At 39.5% G+C, this 25,216-nt stretch overlaps 1 protein-coding gene across 1 annotated transcript in view; it reads right to left on the bottom strand.

The window, feature by feature from the left end:
- The window catches only part of LOC311495146 (paired box protein Pax-6-like), a gene marked incomplete at its 5' end in the record, with an annotated part of 48,659 nt that extends 37,093 nt beyond the window's left edge, over positions 1–11,566 (bottom strand). The window contains 2 exons of the mRNA XM_084554491.1: positions 3,814–3,867; positions 11,554–11,566. Of these exons, the coding sequence (XP_084410617.1) occupies positions 3,814–3,867; positions 11,554–11,566 (67 nt within the window). The remainder of the gene's footprint in view (positions 1–3,813; positions 3,868–11,553) is intronic.
- Between the last annotated feature and the right edge of the window lie 13,650 nt (positions 11,567–25,216).

Here is a 25,216-nt window from a genome sequence, read left to right as displayed (position 1 = left end):
TCAGAATTGACAATAAAGCTGACTTTGACTTTGACTTTGAACCAAAGGCTGAAAATTCCAAAAAGTTTTGTCGTTATTCAAGTGCCTGGAAATGTTTTCAGTGGAATCTGTTCACACGGGCCACAAGTGATGTTCATTCAAGAAGAGCAGCAGTCCTCAGGGCACTTTGTCTCTACCTTGGTGAGGATGATGGACATCTAATCCATGAGTATATGGTAAGTTAGTGTATTTGCTGTAGTGGGTCCTTCACCTAGCAGAGGTGTCTAGTGTATGCAAAAGCATCATTTACTGTTACAGTACACTATAATGCACTACATGATTTAAATTTTCTTTTTTTTTTTTACAAATAAAAAACTGAAAAGTGCGGTGTGCAAAAGTATTCTGCCCCCTTTTCTCTGAGTGCAACCAATTGCCTCCAGAAGTCACCTGATGATTACTGAATGATCGAATGTTGACCCAATGACTAAACAGAGTCTACCTGCGTGTAATCTAATCTCAGTACAAATACAGCTGTTCTGTGACAGCCTCAGATGTTTGTTATGAGAATATAGCTGTCCACCTAAACTTACAGGCTGAACAAGGAGAGCATTGATCAGGGATGCAGCCAAGAGGCCCATGGCGACTCTGGACGAACTGCAGAGGTCCACAGCTCAGGTGGGGGAATCTGTCCACAGGACAACTATTGGTCGTGCACTGCACAAATCTGGCCCTTACGGAAGAGTGGCAAGAAGAAAGCCATTGTTAAAAGAAAACCACAAGAAGTGCCGTTTGCAGTTTGCCAGAAGCTATGTGGGGGACACAGCAAACATCTGGAAGAAGGTGCTCTGGTCAGATGAGCCCAAAATTGAACTTTTTGGCCTAAATGCAAAAAGTTATGTGTGCGGGAAAACTAACACTGCACATCACTCTGAACACACCATCCCCCCTGTCAAACATGGTGGTGGCAGCATCATGTTCTGGGGTGCTTCTCTTCGGCAGGGACAGGGAAGATGGATGGAGCCAAATACAGAGTAATCTTGGAAGAAAACCTGTTGGAGTCTGCAAAAGACGTGAGAGTGGGGCGGAGGTTCACCTTTCAGGAGGACAACGAACCTAAACATAAAGCCAGGGCAACAACAGAATGGTCTAAAACAAAACATATTCATGTGTTGGAATGGCCCAGTCAAAGTCCAGACCTAAGTCCAATCGAGAATATGTAGCAAAATCTGAAAACAGCCGTTCACAAACGCTCTCCATCTAATCTGACTGAGCTGACTGGGGTGTTTTGCAAAGAAGAATGGGCAAAATTTGTGCAAGGCTGGTAGAGACATACCTCAAAAGACTTGCAGCTGTAATTGCAGCAAAAGGTGGTTCCACAAAGTATTGACTCGGGGGGCTGAATACTTTTGCACACTGCACTATTCAGTTTTTTATTTGTAAAAAAATTAAAATAAAATCATGTATAATTTTCTTTGTACTTCACAATTGTGTGCCGCATTGTGTTAGTCTTTCACATAAAATTCCAACAAAATCTATTTATGTTTGTGGTCGTAATATGACAAAATGTGGAAAAGTTCAAGGGGTATGAATACTTTTTCAAGCCACTGTACATAGTCAGCAAGGAGACTGGAGATCCTGGACACCATTGGAATTTCTGTTGAAGGAGTGATCATCTTGGACAACATTGGATCTGTAGCCCAGGCCTGTGCAGTGATGCTTGGAGTGATCTACACGCTGAACCTGGCCTATCCTAGAGAACTGAGACACTATTATGAATTCATTCAAAAAGTACTCATGCAGATGGACGGGGAAAAGCCAAGGTCCTTGGACTAAAGAACAAAATCAGTGTTGGACTGTAGGAATTTTTCAGCCACTTTGGAATGACATGATGTGGTTTGTGTTTGTTTCCTTTTTTTTTTTTTCTTTGCATTTAACAGGTACATGTCTTATAAGACCCATTGTGCATGTTAAGAGCAAAAGTTGACTCCTGTCTTGTCTCTGATCAGGAGACTCCACTTACAATGTATCAGTTTGTTGTCTCTCTAATGGTCCTTTACAGAATCAGGGCCTCTGTTTGTTTTTTACAAACATGTTCATGTATCTTTTAAACAGTGTTTGCTATCTCTGCACTTAGTATTTATGAATTTAGTACACTATAAATTTAGTATTTATTAAATGTATTAATTATATTACTAATTATAGCTAAAACATTTAATTAGAATCAATTGAATTAAAAGTTTTAGTTTTAAGCAATTTAATTGGTTTGAAAGAGCACAAAAAACTTGAAAAAGCATTACTAATGTAATTTATTTGAATTTACTTGTTTATTTGTTGAGTCAATTTAAATAATATATCTAGCTTCAGATAAAAAAAACTTGACAAAATAAAATAAAAGGTTTGTTCAACAACAAAAAGAAAAATCAGTGTGTGGTTTAAAGTGTATCTAGCAACAAAACATTTATGTGCCGCAAGTTGTGAGGTGGGGACTCCATTGATTGAACGTGTTTGTCCAGCACGTTTTGATGGTCAGTTGACTTGAGAATTGGGGAATTCAGAGGCCAAGTCAACGCATTGAGCTCTTCAAACCATTGCTGAATTATTTTTGCTTTGTAGTTGGGTGGCTTTTCCTGCTGAAAGAAACTATTGTAATCAGGGAATGTCATTTCTATAAATGGTCTGCAACAATGCTAATGTAGCTCATACAATTCTGATATATTGTAAACTAGACTAAAGCAGACATCAGGTTCCTTAGTCTTCAGATTGCAGGCCAATGATATCTGTGGCTGTTTCAAGACCTTCTCCATAAGTAACTTGATTTTCTGTATTTTTAGCCATTATTGAAGACTGTGTGTTACTGATGTTTAGTGACAAATATTTGATAGATAGCTACAAAAAAAAGTGTAACTTGGAAATAAAGTAGGTGTAATGTGGAAAACTTAAGTTTAGGTTTTCCACTTTACTTTTCCACTTTACTCTTATGTTACATTTACCTAAAAAAATTTTTACAGTCACAGTCTTGATAAATTGTTTGTTCACAAGTTCACTCAAAACACTTGGTGACAATAATGTAATAGGCCAGTCCAGACCTTTGTACAGGGATCTACAAAAATGTTGTTTGACAACGTAAAGGTTTCTGGCACAAGCTTTTCACATCTTTTAATACTGGGACTAAAAGTGGTAAAATCTCCTTATCTCTGCCATGCTACAAAACCATGTTCAAAACATAATTTTACAATACTTATGTACTAATACTAATGTAAAGTGATGACAAGTTCAAATTAAGACAGGCACTGTGCTTTTTAGTAATTGTATTTGCAGTTTATATTGTACAAAGTTTTTTTATCTGTGTCATTTTTTGATGAGGCAGATAAAGATGCAGTCTAAGGTCAGGTTTCTTCTACAAATGAACTGAACACACTCTTCTTCAGTGTAACCTGTGCTCCATTCACTATGATCTTAGAAAATGAATGTTGACGTTCATCTTCAGTTATTTCTCTTCAACTTCCAGCTGCAAGTATTGGGGATAGCAGTTTATTAAAACAGATTATAATAATAGCAACCATTGATGAATGATGATGAAATTGTCTTACAGAAGGAAGAGCTTGCTTGGTGACTACCTTATTATTATTAATAAAAATAAAGACAAATGAAAGTTCTTGTGAAGCAATTATGTTTGAAGTGTGTTTAAGATAGGAACCTTTTATGTTAAAATGAGTATCATTCTTAAATATGTTTTAGTTGATTTTATTTATATATTACCTGGGTCTTATTTCATCTCACCTACAGTTAAAGATGTAATGTTAATACAACAAATCGTTTTGAGATGTAACTCACTGTTTTGCATCATGGAGGCAACGTCAGTCTCCCAGCTTGTTTGACTTCTGTAAACTGTAAAACCAGAGAAACAATATTTCATTATGCACTGAAAAAAGGGGGAAAGGGGGATTGTTCAATTTACATCAGGGGTCTCAAACTGATCCGTGAAAGGGCCACTGTGGCTGCAGGTTTTCATTCCAACCATGCAGCAACCATGCAGCACCCATGCAGTGGGTGTGGCTGGCAAGTTTTTGTTCCAATCAAGCAAGAGGACACTTGAAATGACTGTGTGAAGGCATAGACATATAGATAGACGCGACATTGACTGTGGAGGGACGTGCCTAAAGCGCCGCCATCTTGGTACAGGGCTCGCAGAGGCAGCGGTGCATGAACATATGAAGGAAAGAGGTACTCCTCAATCTCAAAGTAGAATTATTCGCTGAATTTTGGACCGATTTCAAAACGTATTGAACTGTTAAAAACGTCACACATGTAGCTATGATAAAAATATGGTTTTACTACCCAAATACAATTTTTACTTAATGTTATCAGCAGACTAGCTTCTGACAGAGGTTTGTAAAGAAAAGATGCCGGACTTCAACTGAGCGATTTATGATCACTTTTATTGTGTAGAAACCCCATTCCTCCATAGATGTAATCAGGGTTGGGTAGTAACTGATTACATGTAATCTAGATTACGTAATCAGATTACAAAAATCAAGTAACTGTAATCAGCCCAGACTACAATACAAAAATGCGTAATTAGATTACAGTTACATTGTTGGGGATTACCTGATTACATTTCATCATGCAAACAATGCAACTTTTTTATGATAGCCTAGCCAGTGTTTTCATTTGACAAGCAGCCCATTTGTTTGTTCACTAGATGTCATTATCATCCATTTGCCTGTGTAGTTTCTTGACAAGAAAAAGGTTCAAATCAAAACCCAAGATGGAGGAACCGTCAACGTCAACCAACCCAGATAGCAAAATCAGATTGGCAGATAGCAGACCGCTGGTGGCATGCCACTTGTGGTCCACCGTTGGACCACCATCTCTTGAAATTTAACTTATCATGAATATTAAGAAAATACATGAAATGTTATTAAAGTGATGGATGAAGTATAACTGAATAAATGAAAAAGGTTTTAGACCAATAGTGACAAAATATTGGGGCATTTGACGACAACTCTCTCGCGGACCGCCAGTGAACCGATGAGCAAAACTCCAGCGGACTGCCAGGTCTATCCCCAGTGGGCTGACGGTGGTCCGCCAGCCTCTTGCTATCTGGGAATAGACCTGTTCCAGTCGGCAAAAATACGTTCAGTACTTGGCAAAATCGCCACAACTTTGAATTAAAGACAGAGGAAAATAAGATTGTGTATGTCTTGTACAAGTTGTGTAAAAAGTAATCCTAAAGTAATCAGATTACGTTACATGTTTTGGGTAATCAAGACACTGAACCCCCAGTTGCTCCCAGTGCGTGGCACTGGTGTGTGAATGTGTGTGTGCTTGTGTGAACGAATGGGTAGATGCGTCCATGACTGTAAAGCGCTTTGAGTGCCAATTGGTAGAAAAGCGCTATATAAAAGCAAGGCCATTTAATCCAATAGATTACGTTACTGATTACAAAATTTGCCATGTAATCTGTAATCAGTAATCGATTACATTTCAAAGTAATCTGACCCAACCCTGGATGTAATGCACTGTAGGAGCGAGTGGCCCTGTTCCAAGATGGACGGCAGCGCTCAATGTTGCGTCTATCTATATATGTCTATGTGTGAAGGCAGTTCAGTTGATTGATTGAGCCAAGTCAGGTGTGCTGCTGCATGGTTGGAATGAAAACCTGCAGCCACAGTGGCCCTTTCACGGATCAGTTTGAGACCTGTGACTTACATGTATACATTTCGTATAGAAGACATGATTGAGTTATGTTCTCCTCTGAACATGCTTCAATCATGTATAGGTCCTAATCCCTTAAATCTTGGTGGATGCCAAGTCTACAAGTCTCAGCCATGTTAAGAAAACAGAAAATAGTTATGTTTCCTCTGGAAACTCCGCCTCCTTGGAAAACAGGAATTTTGGCCGCCATCTTTTCACCCTCACTGGACAAATTGAAGTCGACTTGGAGAGTTATGGACAAGGTAAGGAAAATTAAAACTTATCAAATGTTTGTCAGATTTCAAGGTAGTTACTTTAGACGTATAGTTTTCATAAAGCCGATGTTTTTATCAGCCAGGAACATTGAGCAACATGAATGAGACGAAGTTAGCTAACATTTACTGGAGTTTACGTTTAGTGGGGAGGGGAGGGTCATAACCGCCCTGTTAGCCTGCGGAGTCATATCCGCGGTCGTCAGGTGTGGAAAGTCAAAGTCGCCCATAAAAGTTTGGAGAAACAGCTACGGCTGCCTTTTACTGTGGATTTTTACAGTGGACGCCCCTACTCGGCCGAAGTCCATCCACATTATCCGATGAGAGAAAACTTAGCATTATGAATTATATCAGCCTTAAGGAGAAAAAAAAAACTTTCACAGTAAAGGCTTCATATTCAGCACATGAGGAAACTGTACACTGCTCTAATAACTGACCGATAGTGAGACAAGGAGGAGCTAACAGGCGCTAGTTATTTACATTTAGTTATATTCATCACATGGATTCCTGTCTTCCACATCCAGTTAGTACGGTGGCTTTGAAGATCAAAACACAACATTTCACAAGACACAACGACATTTGGAAATGGCTGGAACAACCAACACTTCTTGTTTCCGATTGGACAGAACCCGCCAGTGTAACGTCATTTCCTGTTTATACTTCACTGTTTCCGAGTTTTAAACCGCGTTGGAATAAATGGAGGACGAAATGGCATTAATAGATTATTATAAAATATTCAGAGGGATTCAGAGATTTGTATTATTTGTGCAGACATTCAGTATAATGTTTCAAGTGTATGTTTAATGCGTTTTGTTTGATCTCACTTTGTTTTTATTTTCTGACTGTGCGCTCTGCAGGCAGAAGATGAAGCCCTCGTTCCAAGGATCCATTGAGGAGACCATGGTGGGGGAATATATGTCGTTAGACATGATGCTACCAGTAAACCTGAAGACATTGTGGTCGTCTTAGAAGGCCAGATGGTACTGCATGATCTGGACAATATTGCATTAGATGCTGCCATGTTATTTGGCCTAATGTATGCTTTGAACCTCAGCTACCCTCTTTATAACTTAATAGTGTAAGATTTACTTGTCCGGGTCAGGTAGATTTAACAGAACAACAGTGTGTGTAATTTATGTAAAAAACTTATGTTGCTTTAACAGATGCTAACTGAATATAACAAGCATAAAAAAGCTTTAAAGTAACATTTAAAAAATTATGTTGGTTTAACATAGAGTAATTTAATACACTTAACATTAAAGAAAACTGTTGAATTAACATAGAAAAGTCATGCTTCTTTAACAAAAAGTAATTCGGTATATATGTGCAACCGATGTACATACTTTTTTCATTTAGATCCAACAGCCTTTTTTTTTTTTTGCAGTGTGTTATTATGAACATGAGAATTGGGAGGCAGATCTTGCACACAATATGTAAATCAAGGAGTTTATGTTTTAAGTTTAAATATCTACTGTAGAATTAGCTTTATCCAAGTATCTAGTGCTACTGTAAGTATACACCCTATTGGACATCATTAATGTAGTTTAAATGATTCATATTCTGTCATGGGCTGATTTTCCCACAGTTCACTGACAGACAGATTAAATCATACCAAACTAGGTGTTTTGACACCATGACATTTTATTGTGAAACAGAAATGAAACTCTGAGGCAAAAACCTACAGTATTCTAAATTAAATAAAGTATGGAATGAACACACACAGAATTAAAAAAAACTCAATTTTATGGCGATCAAATTGTGAATGATTACAAAAGGTAATTTCCTTTTCCATTCAATTTTCCTGTTTATTTTCACAAACATTACAGGTTATTCCTGGCTGTTTGTTATTACCAGACCAGAGACCGAACATTATTATCCTGACTTGGCAATAACTCATGGTATTAAGAAAAATATGTGGAGAAAATCACAGCATATATACTATATATGAATTAAGGAATGAACAGGATTTCTTAATAATCAGTTTTTAGGTGGTTTAACAATTTCATTGTTATCCTGTATATTTTTTTTGCAGTGTGTTATTATGAACATGAGAATTGGGAGGCAGATCTTGCACACAATATGTAAATCAAGGAGTTTATGTTTTAAGTTTAAATATCTACTGTAGAATTAGCTTTATCCAAGTATCTAGTGCTACTGTAAGTATACACCCTATTGGACATCATTAATGTAGTTTAAATGATTCATATTCTGTCATGGGCTGATTTTCCCACAGTTCACTGACAGACAGATTAAATCATACCAAACTAGGTGTTTTGACACCATGACATTTTATTGTGAAACAGAAATGAAACTCTGAGGCAAAAACCTACAGTATTCTAAATTAAATAAAGTATGGAATGAACACACACAGAATTAAAAAAAAATCAATTTTATGGCGATCAAATTGTGAATGATTACAAAAGGTAATTTCCTTTTCCATTCAATTTTCCTGTTTATTTTCACAAACATTACAGGTTATTCCTGGCTGTTTGTTATTACCAGACCAGACCGAACATTATTATCCTGACTTGGCAATAACTCATGGTATTAAGAAAAATATGTGGAGAAAATCACAGCATATATACTATATATGAATTAAGGAATGAACAGGATTTCTTAATAATCAGTTTTTAGGTGGTTTAACAATTTCATTGTTATCCTGTATTCATATATATATATATATATATATATATGTATATATCTTATCATCTTGTCTTAAAATCATGGCAAACTGCCTTGAATTAGTTAATGAGACATTTTGAAGAAAGAATGAAAAAGTCTTCAAAGGACCTCTTTCTATGTTGCTCTTGTCATTAACAACCAGCAACTGAATATGAAGCTGCTCCACACATGAACAGACGCATACATCAGCCGTCTATGGCTCCTTGTTACCGTTATAATCCAGTCCCTTTCTCTCTATAAAAGCAGACAAAGAGCCGTAGGAGCGGAGCCGCAACTCAACACGGTAAATACTCGCTCGTCTTTGTGAATCAACGGGATGGTGTCTTCTGCTCGTTAGCTGCGCCTCGTTAAAAACGTGCGACACAAAACCTCGGTGGGGAGCCCAATTTGACCAGTAAAACTGCCATAAAAGACTTCTGTTGAACACACTAATGTCAATATAGAAGTTTAATTCAGCCGCATTCAGTTCCCTGATACAAGGAGAAAGGAGCCGAAGAGGGAGTTTGCCGCTGCCAACCACATGAAAATCCCGCTTTTGAAATCACTTCACCAAATAATAAGAATAGAGAGTAATACGTGTTATTATTATTATTATTATTATTATTATTATTATTATGGGCAATAATAATAATAATAATAATAATAATAATAATGTTGAATGTGATTCTGTGAGATATATATTTTTAAGTTATCCAACATTATGCGCAATGCGAGACACTGACAAGAAGTTGGCCTTTTTATAAGGTATATTTTTAGTCCCCTTGCCGACATAAATAACATTGTGCTAGTCTAAATAGAGAAGTATTTACAGTTTTTATATAAATACCCCACCCCCTTTTTTTTTTTTTTTTTACAATTTTGTTGCAGTTGCAATGGTTATCAGCTTAACTTAAACCTTTAAATATGGTATGAAATGACCATTTAGAGAAATAACTTTTTATTAAAGGAAAGCAATTCAGTATAATCTTGAGTGTCAGTCAGTCAAAGAAAAAGCGTCTTATGCGCCACAGTCTGTTCTTTTTTCAGATAGCATTAGATGCTCTCGTACACGTGATTTTTGAGAGCGCAAACTAATCTTCGATAGCATGCGAAATGTTTTTTTATAACGTTGTATGACCACAGTGACATGCTCTACACAGCCTGCTCAGGTGGCAGAAAGGTTTGTCCACTGTTCGCAGGGTTGTAAGATCCCGCCACATCCGAAGAGGCTTTGGGCACTTTGAGAACTATTGAGGTAGAAAAGCGTTATACAAGTGCATACCATGTTGTATATTGTATACCATCTACAATTTTACAGATATTTGGAATCACATAGCCTTCACTGTATAGCTAGAATTTGGTGTTATGGATCTTTTTTTAAAAAAAAACAAAACAACAACCAATTAATCACTTCCACTTCTAATGTTAAAAACTATTATAGAAATTTAAATTGAAAAAGCTATTTATTTTGGTTTTTGGATCTGATAATATAATGTAATACAAACCTGTTGGTTGTGTTTAAAAAAAACAAAAAACAATTACAATAAAGTGACTCAGACGAACAAGGTGATCCCTTTTGCACATGTATTAAATCTTATGACTTCATTAGAACAAATGGTATAATGCTCAGCCTCTGACACACAAAAAAGAAAAATTCCGAATTCACACGCTGTATGAATTAATTTTTCCTGATTAATGTGTACAGCAGGCTTCAATTTAATTTGGATGGAAATTAACAGCTGACTTAAATAGATCATCAATTAAGATGAACACATCATCTTATATATGCTAGCTCTACATTTTTACAACCCCAAACACGCGTAAACATATAATAGAAGAGACTTTAATTAATTTTATCTCTGAATTGTCCTTGAACTTTCAAGCACCTACACACTGTCTAAGCCTATAATGTAATACTGAAATGAATAATGGAATGGATAAACTTATGTAAATTAAGTCATGAAAGTAAGTGATGTGATACCATGTACCTTCATTTTTATTTAAATACGGTTAAAGTAAGGACACCTTGCATGTACATGTTTTAGCTGACAACAAGTTTAAACAAATATGAATGTTTTCACAGATACCAAAAGATGGCTTTCAGTTTAAGTCAGCTATTTCTGTCAAGAAAACAGAGCAACATTTTTTTATCTCAAACACAAATATTCATGACTAGTTAGAACAGTGAACACACCATTTGGGCAAACATAGGGAAAGGTCAAAATATTTGAAACCCATGTGGTGTTCCAGATCATTTATGTGGCTCCACCTGCATATTTACACTGTCTTCAATTTTATTGTCAAACTTGAAGTTTGTCATTGTACATTAACGTTTTAATAGCCTGACTACAGAAGGATGTAAAACTATCACAGTGCAGAAATGGTTTATTAAAGAGGCTATTTTCACAGCGCTATACAAAAAGCCAAATAGTCTCACAGTCCTTCCTATTGTAAACATGGTAGTAAATTACATTTCCAACAATCCAACAACTTTATTGACAATTTGTTCAAAATAATTTCTGGACTTAAAGGTCCATGAAGTGTAAAAATTACCCTGGGAATTTGGGTAACTTATTTAGGTGAGAGATTGCTACAGTTAAAAGTGTGTTTTGTCATAGTCGTATCCTGGGCAAACCAGCCCAGAGGCAAGGCATATGCAAATGACAAAGAGACAAATGACTTCTAACATTTGTATGTGTTCCTTCTTTTCTCATTATGTTTTTAAATTCCTATTGCTCTTAAAGATGATATTTATATCTGTCCCGTCCAAACTATTGTCTTGTCTTGTTCTTTCTTTTCTTTCTTGCTGATAGAATGAAATGGTTTTTTTGGGGGGTTTTTTGTTTTGTCTTTTGGTCTTCTTGTCCTCATCTGTTTTGAAATACATGCCATGACTAATGAAGACAGGGATGATGAAAATAGAATAAAAAGAGTGCAAGCTTACCTTTCTGTGGCATGATATGGATAAGTTAAGTTTTGGTTCGTTTAGTTTTTCAACAGCTCCTTTCTTCTATTCTTTCCTTCAATTAGTTTCTCCTCGACTGAAGAGACAAGTGCAGAGAGACAGAGCTGGTCCTCTGAGGAGTTGACGAGAACAAGTGGGAGGGTTGAGAGGCAGAGAGAGAGAGAATGGGGACCAAGAGTGGCAGAGAGTGAATGGAGAGTTTGAATGGCGAGAGCCAAGACTTTGTTCATGAGTGAGAGAGGAAAGTGTGTGTGTGTGTGCGTGTGTGTGCGTGTGTGTGTTTTTGTGTGTGTGTGTGTGTGTGTGTGTGTGTGTGTGTGTGTGTGGCCATTCAGTTGCCGGGATAGGATAGCATCCCTTATTGTTTTTCAGCCAACACATATGCATGCGTTTAGTTTGGTTATTTTGATATAATCTAGTATAAACAGCTGTATCACAGCAACATTTGAAACTTTAAGTCAGGGGTGTCAAACTCATTTTAGTTCAGGGGCCACATACAGCCCAGTTTGAGGTCAAGGGGGCCAGACCAATAATACGATGTTTACCTATAAATAACGACAACTCCAAATGTTTCCCTTTGTTTTAGTGCAAAGAAGAACATTATAAAAATGTTTACATTTAATGACTGAACATTTCTTAAGAAAAATAAGTGCAATTTCTGTTTAGTTCTAGGTCTCAGTGTTGTGTTATGTCCACAACTCTTACTAAATCTTTGTGAACCCTAGGAATAGCAATTACTTTTAATGGAAAAATTGAATGTCTTCAGTGTAATTTTTGCAATTCGCAAATTCATTCCGCCGGCCAGATTAGACCCTCTTGCGGGCCGGTTTTGGCCCCCGGCCCGTATGTTTGACACGTATTGCACGTATTTAAGTTGACACTTAAAAACGTGGTCTGGGCTAACACATCTGAAAGGAGCTGGGAACACCTACACAGTACCTGGATGCTTCTGACACCTGTTGGCAAACCGGAATGACATTATAATGAATTTTACCATCTGACCCTGAAATATTTTGTACTTTGAAGCACTGGGATGGAGACCATATGAGACTGACTTCCATAAACACTGTACACTGTGTTTATTTACAAAATCTGTCTACAAAAAGTGATGTTTATATGGATGTTTAAGTTGTAATCTCAAAGATACTTAATACATTATAGCGACTGCACAATTAAAATTATAGTTTATTAAAGAGACCAAAAGAGATCTTTGAGAATACATCCTTAGTACGAAATAATTTTGCTGCCATGGGTATGTAAATGTATGTTTGTAAAATATAAAAATAAAATAATAAAAAAATAATATTAATGAATGTCAACAAGTTTTATTGACACAAGTACAAACATGGAATTTGTTTTCTGCATCCAATCCATCCACTTGGACAGAGAGTGGAGAGCACACTTGGAGCAGTGGGCAGCCAAATTAGCCGCAGAGCTGTTTTAATTGTTATGTGCCTTGCTCAAGGGCATGTTAGCCATAGAGCAGGGATTCGAACCAAGGTAAGGAAAAGTCACTTCCAGCACCATGCCTTGACATACTCAACAATTTGGGTATAACTTTAATATGCAGAAATGTATATCACTTCACTTCATTTCACTTCACTTTATTTCCATGTAGCATATATTCCAGTGGAACTTAAATGCAAGATATGTAGGCATACAAAAAACAGAAACATATTAAACTTAAATCAGACAGGGCAAAGTCCTTCATCACTCCCAGCCAAGATAAATTTAATTCAAATGACCATAATATCTAATTCTGCTTAAACTTGCAAAACACAATCCACATGGAGATCAATTGAATTATTCAGCACAAAGGGATGAAAACAGTACATGAATACAGTCAGAAGTCAGTTTTGTGCAAGAAATTATGTTGTTGAAAAACATTAGTAAACACTTTAACCTTATTCCAAATAATAAGAATAAAATATTACATGCAATATATGGTAACAAAGGAGATTTCTCTGCTCTGGATAAGAGCATTCAAATGCACAACAGAGAAGGTAGGTTGAACAAAAAGCAAAAGGCAAGCTTTAAAATACAAAAACCAGGCTGGAAAACAGTCACAGGGAATGCAGAGGATTCCATAGTACCATTTTTTTTTAATTATTATTATTCATTTTTTTAAACAAAGCATAAAAACAAAATGTCTATAAGGCTAAAATGTAAAGCAACAAAGACAATCTGAGTAAATGTGTGGTGGAGTACTGGGCATATACTTAAAAGTGGAAACAAGTGACTGTGAACTTGGAGCAGGTAAGGTGGGTGTGACTTAGCATAGAGAAAGGGACAGAGGACCTCTGGTGGCTGGAAAATACAAATACAAACAACAAGACCAGATAGATAGATGCTTTATTTAATCCCAAACTGGGAAATTTCACCATTGCAGCAGCAATGTACAGGCAATCGACACCATACATAATATATAACAAAAAGTTACAAGTAAAAAGTAACAAATTAACAATAAAAAAAGAAAATTAAAAAATAGAGAACTAAAAAAACAAAAATCTATACACAATATTTACAAGAATTATAAGATAAGTGTATATTAAAAAGAAGTGAATATTGAAAATTAAATTAAATTGCAATGAAATGTGATGAATTTACAACCAATAACCAAACAACCATGTGCAAGAAAAACAAAAGTCCAGAGTGTCATCTGTCACGCTCAGATGAGGAGTTGTACAGACTGATGGCTTGAGGCAGGAAAGATTTCCTGTAGCGTTCTTTGAGACAACGAAGTTGTCTGAGCCTTCTGGAGAAGGAGCTTAGTTGTCTGTCTATTGTGTGGTGGAGAGGGTGGTCAGGGTTTTCCATGATTGATAACAGTTTATTTAGAATCCTCCTCTCCATCACTGATTCAAATGTTTCCTGCCTGCAGCCAGTGACAGAGCCAGCCTTCCTGATCAGTGTGTTCAGTCTGTTAGCGTCACTGGCTGTAAAGCTGGTCCCCCACAGTAGAGAAAAGTGTGCTGGCCATAACAGACTCAGAGAAATCAAGATCAACAATATAGTTCCAGTCAAAGGTTTGGACACATTCAAGGCAAGGTTCTTTGCTGCCACCTAGTGCCCAACTTTAGTGCCAACCAGGAAGTCGGACAATAAGGAAACCGGAAGCTTGTAATCAACGCGATTCTAAACACCGGGGCATGTGCGGCGATCGCGGTTGTTCCAGTAGGCTCCTGGCTGTCGTTACTTTAGCCAGAGAATGTCTAATAAGGGGAGAAGTTCAACTCTCAGTGAACTTACGGCTTCTGAACTGTTCGTTACAATGGGACTTAGTAGAGAGTGGCGAGGCTCTCCGTAGACGGGCTCTGCTTTAGCCCTATTCGCACGGGACTACTTTTACTTGGGGACGTCATGTGATTCAGAAACGACCCCTCTACGTCTGTGTTTCATGTGGCGCATTCGCACGGGATTAGCAAACTCTGTGTTTTACTCTAATTTACTGCGTAGTTATGTCTCTGCTACTTTCCGCTTCTTTCCACTGCATGCAGAGGGCATTTTACACTTTTTGACAGCTTTAGTTACTTTGAGAATTCTAATTGATAATAAAAAAAATATATATTTTTAAAAATAAAATATGATGAGACTATTGATCCCGGGAAAGAAATTACGAACGACCTTTCTCCCACTGTCCAGACTTTGATTTACAGCACATCCTTCATAATTCTTAGTGACGCGAGGCAGAAAAAAGCTGAGAATCAAACAAAAGTCTTGAAAAGGTAAAAACACGGCCCAAAATCACAGAGATGACGATTCGCAGCGAATAACGGACATAATCGATTCGCACAGGATTAAGATCACAGACGAACTTCGCTATTTTACAAATTACCGGAGATCCCTGGGTAAAACTACCCCGTAAAAAAAGAAATTATTCGAGAAAACTTAAAATTTCAAGGCAACCTTTTGCAGTAAGATTTTTGAACTGTCAGTGATTTGCTGTCATTGTCCTAAGCAGGGCTGGTTCTAGGTAGGCATATATGAGGGGACAGTCAGAAATGTGAAGGGGGCATCGTGTGTACACATCATGCTCCAGCACTTTTTTTCTGTGCTTACAGTAACAGTATTTTCTTTATTGAATTGGGTTGTTAGCTATGTGTCCAACCCCAACCTGGAGAAGTGGATTGCACTTTGTCAGGCCTCTACCTTCAGACCTGTCCAACTTAGCTCTTAAGGTCACCAATGGGGCTGGGGAGGGGGAGACTGAAAAATAAAAATAAAATAAAATATCCTTCATCCAGATTTTATCAACCAGCAAAATAACATTTATCTTAACTGGATGGCCTAGTTCTCAAATAAAATGTAACCTAAAGTAGGACTTCACACATTCTATTCAATATTTACAATATTTCTTTCTTTTTTTTTCTTTTTTTTCTTTTTTGAAGTTTAAATATGTCTAAGAATTGGATTTTTTTGCAGCTCTTGCTTGTGGCTGGCTGTAGTCTGAGAGCCAAGTCGGATGTCTTCAATAGCTCCGGGCATCATCTTACTTTTTTGTTGACACCGCCTTATTGTCAGGAAAACTGAGGAGGTTCATGACAGTAACGTAACTACAACAAGTAGCTGTTTAATCCTGAATTTCTTTCTCATTGTTGATGGTTTTAGTGCTGAATGAGCAATACTCCTTTGTAATCCATGTTATTAACATTAGCCTAATTTGCCTTTATGAAAAGAAATCTGTGGGACATGGTGTTAAAAACATGCTAAATAAACAAGATAATGCACTTGGAAAACGCTGGATTCTGTACCTGATATAAAGTGATTGCTACACAAGACAAATCCTTTTCTTAAGGGATCCCACCGCTCCATTTTCTGGTTCCTACTTTTTGAGCGTATTATTGCAGTAATCCACATCTGCCGTCTTGAGGGATCTTTGGGAATCCTTTAAAACGATTTCCCCTTTTGTCCCCGACTATTCTGGCATCCTGGGGCAAAACAGTTGATGACCATTTTTGGATGTAACTGGTACAAGGACAAGTTCCCTGCAAACATTTCATCAACCTGGGGGTTGACGGCAGGTCTAAGGGGCGACCTCTACCGTGAAACGAGTTTAAAATAGGTCTAGGTTGCACCTTGATCACAAACCAACTAGATGAAAAAAATAAATGTATACAACCAATCGGGTGAGAGCCCTTCTAGCCAAACAGAGGCGAAAAGGGCGGGACCTTCTACTTCAAACCTGGCAGCAGAACACGACTGCAGAGAAGCAAGCACGGCACATACCGAACAGTTTTTTCGGTAAGTTTGTGTTGCCTCTAAGGCATTTATGTTGTTTATCTTTATCGTTTGCTGTAAAAAATAATTCATTTATATGTGTTTAAGTTATAAATAGCAGTAAAAAGGGTAAAATGGTTTGAGAAGATTTTATTTTGAAGGCGGACTCGCTAGTGACATCACTTCCTTGTTTACTTTCTCTTCCTGGTTGCTCTGAGAGGGAAAACTGACATGCTGTTCATGCTCTGAGACTTATACACAGTCTTCCACCTGGAAACATTGTTCGGGCAATGCCGTAAGTGTATATATTTCATGATGAAGATGTTAAAAGGCATAAATAGCGGTAATTGTTAAAAACTTATATTTCATTTTTAGTTTCGAAAGGTCATTTTGTACACGTTAAAAGAGCATTCTTCTGATGGTCATTACTGTTGCTCGAGGGTACATACAAAGATGTAAATTCATATTTTGAGTTGTTTCATAATGCAATATTAGTACAGTAAATATCCATTTTGTATTTACAGTTTTCACCGCTTGTCAAATGAAGATTCAGAGAGTAAAAGGTTAACTCTACTCGGACTCCTGTGTTCGTTGACGAAGGTTTAGCTTGGTGTTTAACCAGAGTTGCTACACTCTGCAACAGAACACTACAGTGAAAAGGCGGCACTTAATGTTCCAAAGTGTTGAAGATGGCAAGCAACAAGTCGTCGGTGTCAAACGCCAAGAGCAATGCAACATCAGCATCGTCTGCGAGTGCGGCTCGCGCCAGAGCTAAAGCAGAAGCTGCTAAGGTGAGAGCATCATATGCTAGCCAGGAGGCTAAATTAAAACTGGAAAAGGCTGCTAGAGAAGCAGAAAGGAAAACAAGAGAGGCTCAAAATCAGCTGGAAACTGCTAGAATTGAGACAGAGCTAGAAGTGCTAACATTAAATCGTGAAGCAGATGCAGCCATTGCTGAAGCACAAGTGTTGGAAGATGTAGCAGAAATAAATGGCATATTGGGAAATGTGAAATCTGAGTCAGAAGAAAGGCTTAGGCTGCAACGTACTAGTGAATATGTTCACTCCCAGAATGATCAGAATCATTCTACCGCCACACCAGTACCAGTCCCACCTATTAAATTTCCAGACCATGTTGAGTCACAATACAGCTTCAGAACATGGCATCCACCTGCAAGCATGTCAGAATTCCAACTCACTAATAACAAGCCCAAGCCTGAAAGTGATGTTGAGGCTCATCCACCCGCACCAATCGTGTCTGAACTGACGAGAGTTGAGCCAAAGACTGACATCAAAACGAGGAACCCTCACACGTACATACGTGCTCAGTCACAAACACCCCAACATATGCTTCCAACCAGCGCGTCACACCCCCCAGACCCTCTAGCACAGTATTTGGCACCACGAGACCTCGTTATGTCAGGACTGTACCAATTTGACGATAAGCCAGAGAATTTCCGTGCATGGCAGTCCTCATTCAGTAATGCAGTGGCTGAAGTCCAACTTACAGCAACACAAGAACTAGACCTCATGACCAAATGGCTAGGAAAAGAGTCTGGCGAACAAATGAGGTGCATACATGCAGTGCATGTGAACAACGTCGATCTGGCTCTACGCAAGGCGTGGGAGAAGCTGCGCGACTGCTATGCTGCCCCTGAGATGATCGAGCAGTCACTGTTCCACAGACTAGACAGTTTTCCAAGGATTGCAGCCAAAGATCACATCAAATTACGCGAACTTGGAGATTTGCTCATGGAGATACAAGGCGCCAAGGAGGATGGATATCTCACTGGGCTGTTTTATCTAGACACCTCCAGAGGTATTGGACCAATAGTAGACAAGCTTCCATATGGGCTCCAGGAGAAGTGGGTGTCATCTGGGTCGTGGTACAAAGAGGAGAACAATGGTTGCTTCCCTCCCTTTAGTTTCTTCTGTAACTTCGTGTGTCATGAGGCAAGGAAACGAAATTACCCCAGCTTTATTCGTCAAAGCACCAGCGCAAATCCCATAAAACCAGAAAGGTTACCTGTGAAGAGCTTTAACACCAACAAGTCTATCACAGTTCACAAAACCGATGTCTCTACAATCAACAACGACCCTAACAAGAACTGCCCACTGCATGACAAACCACATCCACTTAAAAAATGCAGGACATTCAGAAACAAGTCTATCGATGACAGGAAGGCCTTTCTAAAACAGAAAGGAATATGCTTCAAGTGTTGTTCTTCAACTTCCCATGTTGCCAAAGACTGCAAATCTTCTGTGAAGTGCTTTGAGTGTGAAAGCACTTATCATGATGCAGCCATGCACCCTGGCCCACAACCTCAACCTACCAAGGCTCCTCCACCGCTACATGAGAACGGCGGGGAGGGAGAAGATGGTTCTAATGTAACTGATGTTAGAACTAGCTGCACAGAGGTTTGTGGATCCGGTCAGTGGGGTCGTTCTTGCTCTAAGATCTGCCTAGCAACCATCTACCCAAAAGATTCAAAGTACAAAGCCATTAAAGTTTATGTAATCTTGGATGACCAGAGCAACCGCTCTTTAGCCAGACCAGAGTTCTTTGAGCTGTTTGGTGTGGAGAATAATCCACTCTTGTACCATCTCAGAACATGCTCCGGCATCATGGAAACATATGGCAGGAAGGCGGAAGGATTCCAGATAGAGTCGTTGGATGGCAAAGCTCTCATCTCTCTTCCACCACTCCTTGAGTGTCCTGAAATCCCAAACAATCGAGCTGAAATTCCAACACCAAGTGCAGTTTGGCATCAGCCTCATCTCCATCACATAGCCAGAAGACCCAGAAGCGGAGATACTCCTGCTACTCGGAAGAGATGTGCTCAGAGCACACAAGGTCAGGCAGCAAATTAACGGACCACATAATGCTCCCTTTGCACAACGTCTTGATCTAGGCTGGGTGGTGATAGGAGAAGTGTGCCTAGGTAACCTGCATAAACCGACGGTTGACACATTCAAGACTCATGTGCTGGATAATGGTCGCCATTCCATTTTTCAGCCTTGTACAAGTTTCATGCAGGTCAAAGAAACACAGCCGAGCTTCAGCAAGCCTAACAAAGTGCCAGAGGGGATGCTAGGAAACAGAGTGTTTGACCAAACTGAACACGATAACAAACCTGCTCCATCAATAGAGGACCTCCTCTTTCTAAAGATCAGGGACACAAACGTCCACAGAGATGACACGGGCAGTTGGGTTGCCCCATTGCCATTCAAAGAGTCACGCCAGCGTTTGCCAAATAACAGAGAGCACGTGGTCAAGCGGTTTGAATCCCTGCAACGTCAATTCAAGAGGAGACCTGAGATGCAGAAGCAATATGTGGCATTCATGGAGAAGATTATTGCCAATGGTCATGCAGAAGTAGCGCCACCTTTGGGGGAGGATGAGGAGTGCTGGTTTCTTCCATCATTTGGGGTATACCACCCGCAAAAACCCAACCAAATCAGGGTAGTTTTCGATTCCAGTGCCCAGTACTCTGGTATCTCCCTCAATGATGTGCTTCTGACAGGTCCTGACCTCAACAACTCTCTCCTGGGCGTCCTTCTACGCTTCCGGAAGGAAGGAGTAGCTATCCTCGCTGACATTCAACAAATGTTCCACTGGTTTTTGGTCCATGAAAATCACCGCAACTTCCTTCGTTTTTTGTGGCATGAAGATAATGACCTCAGTAAGGCGGTTGTCGACTACCGCATGAGGGTTCATGTTTTTGGCAACTCGCCATCTCCTGCGGTAGCCATTTATGGCCTGCGGAGAGCCATTGCCGAAGGTGCTCAGAAGCATGGGGCCGACACAGTGAAGTTTGTGGAAAGACACTTTTATGTGGACGATGGCTTGGTGTCTCTGCCATCTGAAGCAGATGCAATCGACCTTCTCCGACGGACTCAGGCTTCACTTGCGAAATCAAACCTTCGCTTGCACAAGTTTGTGTCGAACAGTCCAGCAGTCACAAGAGCTTTCCCGCCTGGAGATTGTATTCCAGCCATCAAGGATCTGGATTTGAATGAGGAAACAACACCCATGCAGCGCAGTTTGGGCTTGCTATGGGAGATCAAAACGGATACATTCACATTCTCTGCATCGACTGTTGTCAAACCTTTCACCCGACGTGGAGTTCTCTCTACTGTCAACAGTGTTTTTGATCCCATGGGTTTGTTGGCACCCGTCACGATTCAAGGTAGAGCTCTTCTTAGGGAGCTTACTTTGGAACTGACTGACTGGGACACGCCTCTCCCAGCAGACAAGCTGAAGAAATGGGAAATATGGAGAGATTCTCTTCAAGTCCTAAAGGAACTTCACGTGCCATGCACATACACACCAACCTCGCTCATCAAAGCCATCCACACAGAGTTGTGTGTATTCTCGGATGCCTCAACCATGGCCATTGGAGCCATCGCTTACCTGAGAGCCATTCAAGAGGATGGAAAAGTGGAAGTAGGACTTGTTATGGGCAAAGCCAAATTAGCACCTCAGTCCGAACCCACAATCCCAAGGCTTGAACTCTGCGCCGCTGTCCTTGCAGTAGAAATGGCAGACCTCATCTGAGAAGAGCTACATCTGAAATTGGATGCTATCAGATTCTACACGGACAGCAAGGTGGTGCTCGGGTACATCAATAATGTGACAAAATGCTTTTACACCTATGTCCACAACAGAGTCCAACGTATCCGACAATCCTCCAAACCAGAACAATGGCATTATGTACGCACGGAAGAAAACCCTGCGGATCATGCATCCAGATCTTTACCTGCATCCCATCTTGCACAGAGTTCCTGGTTCACCGGACCTTCATTCCTGCATCAACCATCTGCAGAAACAACACAAACAAGTGGGACGTTTGAGCTCATCGAACCAGAAAATGACTCAGAAATTCGGCCACAGGTATGCACCTTCACTACTCACCTGGAAGAACCTGTGCTTAACCCTGACCGCTTCCAGCGCTTTTCCACCTTCATCTCTCTACTGCGAGCGGTGGCGTTCCTTATCCATATGGCAAGATCCCACAAACACACCAACCAAAACAGCAGGTGCTCAGGATGGCACATATGTCACTTACCTCGTACTGTGGAAGAAATGGCTCAAGCGAAAGATGTCATTCTGAAAGCAGCACAAAGGTCAGCCTTTGCAAAAGAACTGTCAGCCCTCCAGGCAAACAAAATGGTGCCGACAAACAACCCTTTGCTTAAGCTCAGTCCGACCTTGGAGGGTAATCTCATCTGTGTTGGAGGCAGACTGAAACATTCTCAGCTTACATGTGAAGAAAAGAACCCAGTAATCCTAGCCAAGGACAGTCACATTTCCCTACTGCTTGTACGACATCACCATGAGCAGGTGAGACATCAAGGTCGGCATCTCACGGAAGCGCAGTAAGGGCAGCTGGACAGTGGATTTTGGGTGGTAAGCGACTGATCAATTCTGTCCTCCACAAATGCATAATCTGCCGGAAGCTGCGTGGGAGACTGGAAGAACAACGTATGGCTGACCTACCGCCAGAACGTCTGAAGGTCTGCCCTCCTTTCACGTATGTGGGGCTTGACGTCTTCGGGCCTTGGTCCATTGTAACCAGACGCACCCGAGGAGGACATGCAGAGAGCAAACGGTGGGCCATAATGTTCAATTGTTTGAGTTCAAGAGCTGTCCACATTGAACTGATTGAGTCTATGGATGCGTCCAGCTGCATAAACGCTCTCAGGCGTTTCTTCGCACTCAGAGGTCCTGCAAGACAACTCCAGTCAGATTGCGGCACTAACTTCATTGGAGCTAGCAAGGAGTTGGAGATGGACAACACTGTGCAGAGGTACCTCAGCAAGCAAGGATGTAGCTGGAACTTCAGACCTCCACATGGGAACGGATGATCGGTGTTGCCAGGAGAATCCTTGATTCAATGCTCTTGCAGCAAAAAAGTCGCCTAACCCACGAGGTGCTGTCAACGCTAATGGCAGAAATCACAGCTATCATCAATGCACGTCCACTCCTACCTGTGTCCACAGACCCACAACGACCTTTCGTTCTTTCACCAGCCATGCTCCTCACACAGAAATCAGGAGTTCCACCTCCTCCTGGAGATTTCACGGACAAGGACCTTTACACAAAACAATGGAGGCAGGTTCAAGCTCTCGCAAATCAGTTTTGGAACCGTTGGAGCCAAGAATACTTACCTTCATTACAACAAAGACAAAAATGGACAGTGCCACGCAGAAACCTTCAAGAGGGAGATCTGGTTCTCCTCAGGGACAAACAGACTGTCCGCAACTGCTGGCCCATGGCCATAGTCACGGCAACCTTTCCTGGGAAGGATGGATACGTGAGAAAGGTTGAGATAAAAACGACCGACCAAGGCAATGCAAAAACATTCCTCAGACCAGTTGCAGAAGTAATTCTTCTTCTGCCTAAGGACTGATTCAAGGACTGTCGTTCTGGACTCCTTCTAGTTCATAGTGGCCTCATATAGGCCAGACGGGGAGTGTGTTGCCTCTAAGGCATTTATGTTGTTTATCTTTATTGTTTGCTGTAAAAAAGAATTCATTTATATGTGTTTAAGTTATAAATAGCAGTAAAAAGGGTAAAATGGTTTGAGAAGATTTTATTTTGAAGGCGGACTCGCTAGTGACATCACTTCCTTGTTTACTTTTTCTTCCTGGTTGCTCTGAGAGGGAAAACTGACATGCTGTTCATGCTCTGAGACTTATACACAGTCTTCCACCTGGAAACATTGTTCGGGCAACGCCGTAAGTGTATATATTTCATGATGAAGATGTTAAAAGGCATAAATAGCGGTAATTGTTAAAAACTTATATTTCATTTTTAGTTTCGAAAGGTCATTTTGTACACGTTAAAAGAGCATTCTTCTGATGGTCATTACTGTTGCTCGAGGGTACATACAAAGATGTAAATTCATATTTTGAGTTGTTTCATAATGCAATATTAGTACAGTAAATATCCATTTTGTATTTACAGTTTTCACCGCTTGTCAAATGAAGATTCAGAGAGTAAAAGGTTAACTCTACTCGGACTCCTGTGTTCATTGACGAAGGTTTAGCTTGGTGTTTAACCAGAGTTGCTACACTCTGCAACAGAACACTACAAAGTTCATTGACATAAAACATTAGAGACGGTTTATATGTGTTCATATCATAGACTGTAGGTTCATATGCAACTTTCTGTGTTTTAAAAAGTGGCATTGACCGACCGTGCGTTATGTGTTTGACTGTCGAGTGGATTTCAAGCTACCCTGCAAACATTTCGACGTTTAATAAACGTTGAAACGACGTCTAAACGTACACGTCACCAGGAAGTCTAAAAGTAATGCTGAAATGCAAATTGAAACGACGTCGCGTTGCAACCTCGACGTCTTTTTAACGGTCGTAAACAACGTCTCCACAACGTCACGTTGTAACACAGATGTCTTCTAAACGCGCATTATTCACCTTCTAAAAATGATCCAGTGTAAATATTCTGATATATATATATATTACAGCTGTATGTGTCGAGTTTTAGATGTTGTTTCTGCAGTGGAGTTAAAAAGAGGTTGACAAATGCAGGTAGAGAAGATGTTGACGTTGCGATCTGACGTCTTTTCAACCTTCATTTCAGCATTACTTTTAAAGCCCCTGGCTGCGTCTAGGTCTCGACGTCGTTTTAACGTTTGTTCAACTTCGAAATGTTATCTGTTCAAACTGACTGATTAACTGTAAAAACAATTAGTGTTTACATATAGATAATACATTTAATGAATAACAAAATAATATTAAAAATATTTTTTGCTATAAATTAACACATTTATATAAATACAGTGTATTAACAGAACCTACCTTTGGGGGGAAATTATAAGTTTGACAACACAAAAGTTCTTTAAAGTTTTATTACCAACATAATCAGAACACAAAAAAATAATGAGACCAACATGATTCTTACACATACAGCTCTGGAAAAAGTTAAGAGACCACTTCAAAATGATCAGTTCCTCTGGTTTTACTATTCATAGCTATGTGTTTGAGTAAAATGAACACTTTTGTTTCATTCTATAACCTACTGACAAAATTTCTCCCAAACTGGAAATAAAAATATTGTCATTTAGAACATGTATTTGCAGAAAATGGCAACAGGTCAAAATGACAAAACAATTCTGGTGTTTTCAGACGTTGTATAATGCAAAGAGAACAGGTTCATATTCATTTTAGAACACAACACTACTTTTCAAACTTAGGAGTTTAGAAATCAACATTGGTGGAATAATCCCAATTTTTAATCGCAGCAGTGGTCTTTTTATTTTTAGCTGTATGTGCAATAAACATATAAAAAAAAAATGAGACCAAAACTGTTAACACCTTGTAAACACCAACACAGTTGAAAAACACTTTGTAGGCGATCACGATCTCCTCTGGCCCCCTCTCCCTCCTATCAATGGCTCCTT

Source organism: Chelon labrosus (genome assembly GCF_963514085.1).
Source record: "Chelon labrosus genome assembly, chromosome: 11".
Taxonomy (NCBI): domain Eukaryota; kingdom Metazoa; phylum Chordata; class Actinopteri; order Mugiliformes; family Mugilidae; genus Chelon; species Chelon labrosus.
Note: the sequence above shows the minus strand (reverse complement) of the source record. Positions and strands in the feature narration are given on the sequence as shown.